Genomic DNA, 12268 nt, shown 5'->3' on the forward strand with positions numbered 1-12268 from the left:
TCACCCTGAGCTCCAGGAAGTTGATCTGGCAAAAGCTTTCCTAAGTGGAACAGAGGCCCTGGGTGCGGAGCCCCTCTACATGTGCTCCCCAGCCCAGGGTAGATGCATCTGTGGTTAAGATAATTTGTGTAGAATGACTCCAGAAGTGATCCCCCAATTCATATTGGAGCATACCCGCCACCAGGACAGAGTCCCACAGAGACAGGGTGACTGATGTAAGCCTGGAGGCTCTATGTGGCCTGGCACCACTGCAACCTCAAGGTTCATTGGGCTCTGTGCATGTTTAAATGTACTAAGGGAGTGACATGGATGGTTGAGGCCATGTGGCCCAACAACCTCAACATGTACCGTGCAGACACCTGCTGGCTCCCCTGGATCTTTGCCAGAATGGATGCTAGGGTGGTGGCCCATGAACGACGCAGGAAGACTCTTGCCTGAGATGGGTCCAACAGGGCTCCTATAAAGTCCAACTAAGGTGATGGACAGATGGGACTTTGGGTAGATGATGACAAACCCTAGTGACTCCAACACCCAGCTGGTCAAGCTCATGGACTGAATTGACCCATGCCAGAGATGTGCTCCTGACCAGCCAATTGTCCAGATAGGGGAAGACACACACTCCCGGCCCATGGAGATGCGCTGCCACCACGGCAAGGCATTTTGTGAAGACACGTGGGGCTGATGCTAACCCAAACAGCAACACTCTGTACTGGAAGTGCTGTTTCTCCACCATGAATTGGAGATACCTCCTGTGACCTAGGAAGATCTTGACATGGGTGTACGCATCCTTTAGATCGAGGGCACATAGCCAATCCCTGCTTTGTAGAAGAGGGGGGGAGATCAAGGTGCCAAGGGAAGTCATCATGAACATTTCTTTTTTTCAGAAAGACCTTTAGGTCTAAGATGGGACGGAGTCCTCCTGTTCTCTTTGGAATCAGAAAATACCTGGAGTAGAATCCCTGCCCGCCCTCCCTCCCTTGGTGGAACAAGCTCAACCGCCCTGGCTGTTAAGAGGGCGGAGAGCTCCGCAAGCAGTACTTCCTGATGTGCTACCAGCCCCCAAAACGAGCCTGGAGGGCAATTTGGCGGAACACCCAGTAGATTTAATTAGTACCCCTAATGGATGATGGACAGAACCTACTGGTTCCGAGATTATACTGTTCGTGAAGAACCGCAGCCTGCCAGCATCTCAGATACAGGCAATTGGCTTACGTTCCCTCCAATCTAGTCACAACCCTGTCCCAAGAGTTGACTGAGGTGCCAGCTGGGTCTTGGGAGCTCTCTGTTGCCTGTGGCTGCCACAGGAGCTCACATGCTGCTGACGGGAGGAGAAGAGAGTACCTCTTCTGGCAACAAAGACTTCCTCTGCTCCTGCCTCGCCAACCTCCTGGATGAGGATGACGAGTCTGGAGTGCCAGTGGAGAGCTGTTGGAGGGTCTCATGGTGGTCCCGCAACTGGGCCAATGCATCCCTCACTCCATCTCCAAAAAAATTCTCCCCAGTTCTCCTGAACCTCTGGAAGGAGATCAGAGGCCCGCAGCCATGCCATTCTGTGGGCGTGATTCCCACTGCAGAGGCCCTCGCTGCTGTTTCAAAAACATCGTAGTTTGCCTTCTAAGGAAGTTTAGGGTTATAGGGACCTGTCCTGCTACCAGACACTTCCAGTTGCCCTCCCACCTTACTTCACAATCCTAAGTCAGGAAAAAGACGTGTTCTTCTCAGAAATAGACTTATCAGATTTGGCAGGACTTAGCATTTAGAAGATAACAATTCGTGTATCATCCTGGCCACTAAACACCAGTTCACCCTAAAGAAAGTTCTGTACATGTCATAAACCTTAGCCTGCTTAATATATTAATACTTATGGCTAATTTACTCCTGATCCCAACCAAGCAATATCCCTCTGTTCATCTCTGAAGGAAACACTGGCTGGAGGACCGGAGAATATGGGCAGGGGAGGAAGCTTGTTTCCTGGGTTTGGTACTGACAGAGCTGGCAGGCGGTCTGGGAAGACTTGCTTCTGGCTCTGGTACTTGCTGGGCTGTCTGGGGCTTGCTCTCACCCCTTACCGTCTCAGACTCTGTCACTCTCTGAACCTGAGCAGGGCGTCTCCTCTCTGTTCTCCTCTCCCCAGTCTCTGGGCCACACCTAGTCTTCTCCTCCCTCGATAGCAGAGGGTGTTGGTCTGCTTCGGGCTGTCCTTTTGCTCTTCTGGTTTCACTCTCTTGTTTCTATTTGCTCCCCCCCCCCCCTTATACTTTGTAGCTGATAAATATGCTTAAGCTCATGAATAATCACATGGTGAGTGGAGGGTCTTTGCTGCATTGCAGGTCTTTTCCCTCTATTCATTTCTTCAGGGGGGGGCTGCCACATTGGAGATCTTTTCTCCCTCCCCATTTCTTCAGGGGGAGTTCTGCCACATCTGTATGCCAAGCTGTATGCCAGAGTCAGTGTTTTTCTCCATTTTAGACTGCTCCCCGCCCCCCCACACACACACTTCTTACAAATGTGAGGGTCCTTCTGACCTCAGGAGTCCCTTCACCGTTCCATGACTCTTGCTTAAGAGAGTTTAACTGCTGCATTGTTTCTCTGCCTTTGTTTTTATTTACACAGGAGCATACTAACAGGCAGATGTTGATAGCATCTTTGAGTTTAAAGTTCTCATCTGGGCAAGGTCTCTTTCACTGTGACAGTGTTTTGGCCTGTCAGTATTTGTCTGCATACTTCTTTGGATAATACGATTCATATTTGGTGCTTTCAGTAAGACATGGGACATCTCCCTACAGCCCAGACCTCACTTTTTCCACACTCCAGGCCCTTCTGCACCAGCGATTGCAGGGAGTCGAACTATCACTGAGGCAGCTGCTTGGCTATCTCCTGCACCTGATTCCAGATGTCCTGCAAGTAGTGGCTCATAGAGCTGCTAGGAGGCGATGTGGGCAATGAGCATGGCCATCTGGAACACTTCGCCCTGTGGGTCCTACCCTGGGGGCACCGTGGAATGGGTCCAAGAGCGCCTGGCTCTCTTGAGGGCGAATTCGACAACCGATTGGTGAGGGAGCTGATGCTTATCAAATTTGGTAGCCTTTTGGACAAGGAAGTCCCCGTCCACCTTCCTTTAACAGAAGGCACTGTGAAGGGGTGTTCCCATATCCTCAATAGCAGCTCTTTAAAGATTTCGTGCACTGGGACTACGATTTCCTTAGGAGGCTCCACAAACTGGAGAATCTCCAGCATCTTGTGTTTCGTATCTTCCTCTGTCAACAACTGAAACAGAATAGCTTCCACCATTATCTGCACAAACCCTGGGAAGGATAAGCCCTTTGACGAGGACCTACTTTGCTCTTCAGGAGGAGACTGTTCTGAGGGCTCTATAGTATTATCCCCCCAGGGGTCATAGGGACCCTCATCCTCACTGTGATTGACAGGGAATGGGACCCTGGATTATCGGCCTTCGTTTAGAGATGCAATCACTGGCAAACCCGGTGCAGGCCCCGGCAAAACTGGACTGAGGGCAGCAGGCTGTGACAATTCTGCTGGCCTAGGGGGAGCTTACTCTTCAGAGGAACCGGGAACGACCACCACATTGGTTGGGGGAAGCATCGGTGCCCCGCTGGGCATTGATAGCCTCCAGGGAACCGGTGTCAGCTGGGCCGGTAACACACTGATGAGTACATTGAGACGTTCCTGCAGCATACAGGAGCTGCATCTGTGCTGTCGGTGTCATAGGATTAATGCCCTGCAGTGTCCATTCTACTGCCAGTTGGATGTGTCGCTCCAGCTCCTCCTCAAAAGGTGCTGAAGCCAACACTGACTGGGAAGAAAGAGGGATGGCCAGATCTTCCTTGGAGCCCCGAGGTGGATCGGCAACTGGCACCAGGCCAGGTGGAGACTGTCGCAGACCCATGGGCATCGATGGAGGATGGGTACTCCTTGCCATGGGGGTTGCTTCAGGGCCATCATGGCATGGGCTGGCGCATTCCTGTGCCCAGCACATGCAAAGGCGACCAGTGCCAATGTTTCCTTGGCTTCCCTTGGTGCGCGAACTGGCCTTTCGCTGGTGCTGAGGTCAAAGATGAGAAACCCGAATTCCTCGACAGAAATGACTGTCCCACCGATGTTGATGGCATGTTACCCACTGGGGCATCTCCAAGGTCCATCGGTGTCAATGCCACTGATGCCGAAGAGTTTCACCATCTTTCAGAGTCAGGCGTGACGTTCATTTGGGTCATTTGGGCACACCTGGAGGAAGGGAAATAGAACCAAGAGCTAAAAGAAACAGATAAGTATGAGAGAAAAAATGTGTGAAGCTTGCTGGGCAGACTGGATGGGCCGTTTGGTCTTCTTCTGCCGTCATTTCTATGTTTCTATGTAACCCCGAACGTCATGTGAACTCCCCAGGCAGAGGACACACATCATGTGATAAGACATGGTCCTCTGGCACCGGGGCATCAACGAAAACCTAAAGTGGCTATAATCAAAGCTAAAAAAGAGGGGCGCAAAATGACAAAGGTGGCAAGCAACAATGACCGGCGAGCACCTAGGTACTGCCACCAAGGGGAAGGTCAAAATGAAAGAAAACTTAACCAAAACGCTGAGAAACCTAAGGAGGCTACAGAAGGGACCAGGAGGGACCAGACATCAATGGAATGTAAGGAAAACCCCAGGGGGAAAAAAAAAAAGGGAAAAAATTTTTCACAGTTGTAAAGAAAAAAATGAAGAGCTCACTTACACCATGATGTGAAAGCTCAGCAGAAAACAACAGACTGAAGAGGGATCCGCATGGATGCGTGGTATAGGGCATGGTCAGCATACCAAGTCAAAGTTCTGGAAACTGACAGAAGTTTTCTGTGCTAAGTTCCATCTGATGATGCAACCCACATGTGAGGACTACCATCCTTGGGGAATGATACTGCTTACGCGTCAATGACATTCAGGCAGCTGAACTCAACCTTGCAGATGAAGGATTTTTGGAACATACTCAAATGCTTTCCTGAGGAAATAGACAATGCTGCACTGAGGGAGGAAGATCTACTGTCACCCCTTAGAGATTTACACAGTTCTTCCACACCGCATGGCTCTGGAGCACTGTGAGCACGAGGACATTCGTCCACAGATTTCACAAATGGTCAAGTCTTAGACAGCAGTAACAACTCGTGGCCACCAGTGAAAGACATGACATTTCCACATGGGCAGTCTGAATTCATTCACCATCACTTGACTTTTTCTTGTGACCTGACATCCTGCAAGAGGAAAGCTTTGACTTTTTTCTTTAGTAGCATTAAAGCAAGGTAGAAAAGGTTTTGGAAGAAAAAAATTAAGTTTGAGGTAGAAAAATAGAGGAGAGATGAAGTACCCAATCATGCTTCAGCTTGGACAAACAATGACTGAAAAGGCTCACAAGACAACACCTACAGCTTGGAGAGGCAAGTCAATTAGCTGTAGCTGGATGACATCACCCACATGTAATGGCTAATTCAAGCCTGTTTATCTCAATGAACTCACATATAACTTATTTGAAACCCACCTTTTATGGATATTTCTTTGCCTTGAAAATTGTGCAGGTATCTAAGAAGAACTTCTTTCCAATAACTACGATAACTTATGAGGCCTAAGTCAGAGAGTGGTCGTTCTGGTGACCCCACCTTTTCTTCCACTTTTGAAAGTAAGTAACCTGCAATGGAAAACAGAAATCATTGTCACTTTTACTAAAGCCTTACAAATTACTTAAAAAGCATTTAGATTCTTGGATTTTCCTGTTTATTCTCATCTAACAAGTTATGCAAGACCCAGAAATAGGACAGAATCTTTTTCCCCTCCTTGCTCCCTGTCAGCAAAAGGTGGTTGCAAAGAGCCTGCCTCCTTCACCCACAACTGGCATAGTGTCAGAAGGAACTTTCATTTATATTCTGGCCATATCAGATAGCAACATTACTTACTAAAGTCAATGAGCATTTTGCCATATCCCTGCCTCATGTACTGAGGCATTGTCAGGATACAAGACACGTTGTAATTGAGAAAAGAATTCTTCTCCTGAAAATAATTAAAGTGACAAAAATTCAATAACCTGACATTTCATTTCATACAGCAAGATCCATTTAAATAGAGCAAACATACTAGAGCCTAGTCCTAGACAGTATTGAGATTTCACTATCTACAGTAAATGAGCTAGAGTATGGCACCCAGCAACAGTGTTCCCAATATATACAGATAGTGCCATATTTGGCTATGTGACGAGTCCTCACTGTAAATCACTAACAACCCAGATTAAGCAGCAAAGTCAAACATTCCATCCAATGAAGTAGCCTCTTGTCCTCACACTTATTCCTCAATAAATCAGCCTATAAAAAGTGCCACCGGTCTGTTTTCATTCTTGCTGCTACAGACTAACATGGCTACCCTAATGGAAGTTTTCATTACCTATAGTGAGTGACACAGCATAGTATATGGCTATGTCATCAATCTCTTCCTCTAATTGGCAGGTTAGATTACTGACCTTAGAGAAATAGCCAATCAGATGGCAGCCAGTGTTATCTGCTTCTGTCATGACATAGAAGAGGAAAGGTTCAACATCATAATACAATGTCTTGTGGTCCAAAAACAGTTTGGCAAGCAAGCACAGGTTCTGGCAATAAATCTGCAAGGACAAGAACATTCACTTTACACACAGCAAGATATGCATTCCTCGAAATGCCATGTATTGTAGACAGTAGTAGGCATATATATCAGAGTTTCCTGTATCATACAGTACTTTCTAGAAGAAACAGGCATCCCAGAATTCCCTACATCAAGTAGATTACACTATTTGCATAAACAGACAACAGAAATAGCCATTTTCTAACTGTTCAGGTCATACCCTACCTCATTACTAAGCCATTTCCGCACATCCTGACCAGAAAGCATTTAATTCATGATTACATACCTTGTTCTTCTTCCCATCTACCTCAAACACAGAAATGGAGCTTTTGCGGTAAATCTCATCTCCTGGAGGGTGTTTCCAGACACACTTTGCCTGCACGAGAAAAATAACTGGAGGTCAAGAAAACATATCCAGTGCAGAGTGAATCATGGGAGATTATATAATGGAGAAATTACTTACCTCATAATTTAGTTTTCCTTAGTGTAGACAGATTGACTCAGCACCAAAGGGTTATGCTCCCCTGCCAGCAAATGGAGATGGAGTCAGGTTGCAAAGCTGACGTCACAGTACATATAGCCCTGCAGTAACCTCAGCTCATTAGTATTCTCTTCGAAAGCCACTGTGGACATACTAGTGAAAGGACTTGACTAAAGATATGATTAAAAATATGATAAACGATAACCGTAACTGTACTCAGCCAACCGTAAACACAGCCTCAGTAAAAATATAGGTACCTTAATCTAGGGACTGGATGAACACTTAGCCGTGATCTCGTGGATTTGAGGCCCATTCCATGGGAGGACCCATGGTGCAGTTCTTGGGCAGCCAAGGGTGGGTTGCCGAATCCATCTGTCTACACTAAGGAAAACAAAATTATCAGGTAAGTAATTTCTCCATTTCCTAGTATGTAGCCAGATGGACTCAGGACCAATGGGATGTACAGAAGCTACTCCTGATCGAGGCGGGAGGCTGCCCGCAGTCTGGTCAACACTGCCTATGTAAAGGCTGCATCCTCTTGGGCCTGTACATCCAGGTGATAAAGCCTGGAGAAGGTGTGCAAGGAGGATCACATTGCTGTTCGGCAGATATCAACAGGAGAGAGCAGTCTAACTTCCACCCATGAGACTGCCTGAGCCATAGTGGAATGAGCTCTCATCTCAGTCGCAAGACTATTCGGTTCATCTCCGATGGGAGTCTGGTCACCTCCAGTGGTGGTTACAAGAAGCTCATCTGAACAAGGATGTGTCTCTGTCCTCCCCAATCTGGCTTATTCTCTCACAACAGAGGCAAGTCTCCAGGGCTGAGGAGCTCACTGTCAGGAGCTGACAGCCCAGGGACAGTTTACAGAAGAAGAGGCCCTCTGGAGCATCAATCACTCGGAGGCCGGGCAGTCAGACTGTCGTGTCTACAGTTCAGCCACAGACTACAGGGCCAGGCAGTCTGCATGATGTTGGACAACGCGATGATGGTAGCCTACATCAACCGCCAGGGAGGAACCAAGAGCCAATAAGTGTCACAGGAGATAGACCTCCTGATGGAGTGAGTAGAAGTATATCTATAGATCTCAGCCTCCCACATCGCAGGAAAAGTCAACATCAGAACAGACTTTCTAAGCAGAGAGTGTCTGGAGCCAGGAGAGTGGGGATTGTCGGCCAAAGCATTTCAACTGATAGTTAATCATTGGGCCACCCATCAGTCAACCTGCTGGCTGCATCCCCCAATGCAAAGGTTCCTCGATTCTTCAGTCGCAGAAGAGATCCGTGGACCCTTGGAATTTCTGGCCGGAAGACTAGTTGCTATATGCCTTTCCTCCATGGTCCCTGCTGGGCAGGGTCATCCGCAGAATCAAACTCCACAGGGGAATAATCCTACTAGAAGCTCCGGATTGACCCTAGCATCCGTGGTATGCAGACATGCGGAGACTCCTGGTGGAGAATCCCCTGCGCCTCCCACTGCTCAGGGACCTGTTACACCAGGGACTGGTCCTTCACGAGGATCAGACTCTATTCTGTCTTATGGTCTTGGCCCTTGAAAGGGCTCACCTGATGAAGCAAGGATATTCTGCGGCAGTAATTGTCATCTTACTGTGCGCTCGGAAGTTCTCCACATCCCTATCATACGTACGGGTCTGGAGGGTATTTGAGGCTTGGTGTGAAGAACGCTGGGCCAACCCTCAAGCGGTCAAAATCCCACTTATTCTGGAATTTTTTCAGGACAGTTTGAATAAAGGTTTGGCCCATAACTCCTTGAAGATGCAAGTAGCGGCTCTCGTTTCAAGAGTAAGGTGAATGGAGCTTCCCCTTTGGCCCACCCTGACATGGACCATTTTTTGAAGGGACTGAAGCACCTTTGACCTTCCTTGCGGTTACCGGTTCCCTTGTGGAAACTCAATTTAGTACTGGAAATCTTGGCAGGTCCTTCATTTTGGCCACTGCGGAGTCTTGCTTTGCACTTATTGACCCTGAAGACTGTGTTCTTGGTGGCTATATGCTTGGCACCTCACATCTCGGAACTGCAGGCATTGTTGTGCAAGGAGCCAATCCTCCGGATGATTCCAGGTGTGTTACAGCTATGTACCTGTCCATCTTTCTTGCCCAAAATAATCTCAGAGTTTCATTTGAATCAGTCCATGTCATTGCCATGCCTAGATAAACTCGACGTGGAAGTTTCCTCCGTCATGTGGATGTCAAGACTTTTAGTGTGGTATCTGGAAGTGTCAGAACCAGTTTGAAAGATGAACCATCTGTTTGTCATTCACGGCGGAAGGAAACAGGGTGAACCAGCTTTGCGAGCTACCATAGCTCACTGGATTAAGGAGGTGGTCACGGGAGCCTATGTGGAGGCAGGAAAGCCATTACCTCGCCCATGGCACTATTTCCAGGATTGCCGCCATCAACCCGAGAACTCTGAGAAAGCAGAGTTGCTCTCCTGTAACAGGTGTTCTCCCAGGACAGCAGGATGTAGATCTCACATATGGGTGACGTCAACAGACTGAGCCCTATCACGGAAAACTTCTGTCAATGTTTCTAGAACTTTTGACTGGCACACTGAGCATGCCCAGCATGTCATAATCCCTATGGCCACAGGGGTCTCCCTTCAGTCTTGTTTGTAGCAAAAGGTGCTAGCGAAAAATAAAAATAATAAAATGGTTTCAGACCCAACTCCGCGGGGTGGCAGGTCGGTTTCGTGAGGACTACATTCTGCTGTCCTGGAAGAACACCTGTTACAGGTAAGCAACTCTGCTTTCTCACAGGAAAGCAGGATGGTAGTCCTCACATATGGGTGATTAGCAAGCTACAGGCTGATTCAAGTATATGCAGACCAACAGCATACAACCTGTGCAACAGGCACAACAACTGGTATACTGTTGGTAAAATGAGGCAGCCTGAAAGTCACAGCAGGTGGATGAGGAAGGAGTTAGGATTTTATTGGAAACAAGTTTTTCAAAACGGATTGGTCAAAGGCAGAGTCTTGACACCCTTCCTTGTCCAGGCAGTAATGTACTGCAAATGTGTGGAGGGAACTCCAGGTCACAGCTCTACAGATGTCAGCAATCGGTACTGAATGATAGTGTGCCACTGACATTGCTATGGCTCTGAGTGCGCCTTCACTAGTCCCTGAAGGGGAAGGCCTGCTTTCTCATAGCAGAATTCGATACAGTCTGCTAGCCAGTTGCAGAGAGTTTGTTTGCACACTGCAACTCCCAATTTGTTTTTAATCGACAGACACAAAGAGTTGGGTGGATTTCCTATGGACTGCAGTGCGGTCTAGGTAAAATGCTAGTGCACGTTTACAATCCAAGGTGTGTAAAACGCTCTTGCCCTGGTGAGAGGGAGGCCTTGGAAAAAAGGTGGGCAAGACTATAGTCTGATTGAAGTGGAAGACAGTAACCACCTTGGAAAGGAATTTGGGGTGAGTACGTAGGACCACTCGGTCATGTAGGAATCTGGTATAAAGTGAGTATGTAACAAGTACTTGTAACTCACTAACCCTTTGAGCAGATGTAATGGCTACTAGGAAGAGAACTTTCCATGTAAGAAATTTAACATTGCAGTACTGCAAAGGCTTAAACGGGGATCGCATGAGCCTTGTAAGTACTACATTTAGGTCCCATTTAGTGACTGATGGCCGTAGAGGGGGCTCATGTTGTAGTAGGCCCCCTCATAAATCTACTCACAAGGGGTTGCGCTGTTACCGGGGCACCCCCAACTCCTTTGTGGTACGCTGAGGTAGCACTCAGGTGTACCCTCACCGAGGAAGTCTGGAGACCAGAGTCTGAAAGGTGCCAGAGATAGTCTAATAGAGATGGCGTGGGGCAGGAAAAGGGGTCGATACCTTTTTGCATGCACCATGTGGTGAATCTTTTCCACTTAAAACAATAGGATTTTCATGTGGAAGGCTTTCGTGAGGCTACAAGCACTTGAGAGATATCAGATGAAAGGTTGAGTGGTTGGAGGATCAAGCTTTCAACGTCCAGGCTGTGAGGGATAGGGTCTGAAGGTTCGGATGGCATAACATGCCTTGGTTCTGAGTTATGAGAGTGGGCACTGTGCCCAGGCGAATGGGTTCTCTGATCGAGAGGTTGAGAAGTATGGGAAACCATACATGTCGAGGCCAGTACGGGGCTATGAGAATCATTGAGAGCCCTTGTCCTGTTGTAGCTTCATGAGAATTTTGGCTATCAGTGATATCGGAAGATATGCATATAGAAGGCCTATGTTCTAGGGGCGAGCGAAGGCGTCCATGGCTAACGTTTTTTGATGTCTGTGTAGGGAACAGAATCTGTCCACTTTTTGATTCAGTTTGGAAGCAAAGAGATCGATGTCTGGGTGACCCCAGCGTTGGAAGATTTTGTTCGCTACACAAGGATCCAGAGACCACTTGTGGGGATGGAAACAGCAACTGAGGCAATCTGCCACTACATTCTGCACGCCTGCTAGATAAGTGGCTCGAAGATGCATAGAATGTTGGATGGCCCAGCTCCAAACCTGTGTGGTTTCTTGGCAGAGCAGATAAGAGCCTGTGCCCTCTTGCTTGTTAAAGTACCACATTGCAACTGTGTTGTCTGTTTGAATGAGTACAGACTTGTGTGAAAGGCAGTCCTTGAATGCATAAAGACCATAACGTATGGCTCGAAGCTCTAGAAAGTTGATCTGAAATTTCACCTCGAGCTGTGTCCATGTACCTTGAGTCTGAAGGTTGTTGACATGAGGTCCCCAACCCAAGTTGGATGCATCCGTGGTTAAGGTCACCTGAGGAGTCGGTAGCTGGAAGTGTAGACCTGACAGTAAGTTCGCTTTGTTTGTCCACTAGAGAAGTGAAAGACGCAGCTGTTCGGTTACATGAATCAGATGCAGGGTCTCGTGATGATTCTTCAATTGAGCCACTGCATCCTGAATCTTGTCGCCAAAGAGATTATCTCCAGTGCACGGGAGATCAGCGAGCTTATCCTGGACTTCGGTCTTAAATCAGAAGCCTTAAGCCAGGTCCATCTTCGAGCACCGATTCCTGTTGCTGATAAACGAGAAGCTGTCTCAAAGGAATCATATGCAGCTCTGACCTCATGTTTCCCTGCCTCAAGGCCTTTCTGGAGAATGGCAGTGAGATTCTCTTGTTGTTGCTGGGGAA

At 47.8% G+C, this 12268-nt stretch overlaps 1 protein-coding gene across 7 annotated transcripts in view; it reads right to left on the minus strand.

The window, feature by feature from the left end:
* Positions 1–12268, minus strand: part of KAT7 (lysine acetyltransferase 7) — a 146685-nt gene that overhangs the window by 33806 nt on the left and 100611 nt on the right. For all 7 annotated transcript variants that reach the window (XM_029573002.1, XM_029573005.1, XM_029573003.1 and 4 more), the window contains 4 exons: positions 6923–7012; positions 6497–6637; positions 5940–6033; positions 5528–5674 (listed from right to left, as the gene is read on the minus strand). In XM_029573002.1, the coding sequence (XP_029428862.1) occupies positions 5528–5674; positions 5940–6033; positions 6497–6637; positions 6923–7012 (472 nt within the window). The remainder of the gene's footprint in view (positions 1–5527; positions 5675–5939; positions 6034–6496; positions 6638–6922; positions 7013–12268) is intronic.

Source organism: Rhinatrema bivittatum, chromosome 12 (assembly GCF_901001135.1).
Source record: "Rhinatrema bivittatum chromosome 12, aRhiBiv1.1, whole genome shotgun sequence".
NCBI lineage: Eukaryota > Metazoa > Chordata > Amphibia > Gymnophiona > Rhinatrematidae > Rhinatrema > Rhinatrema bivittatum.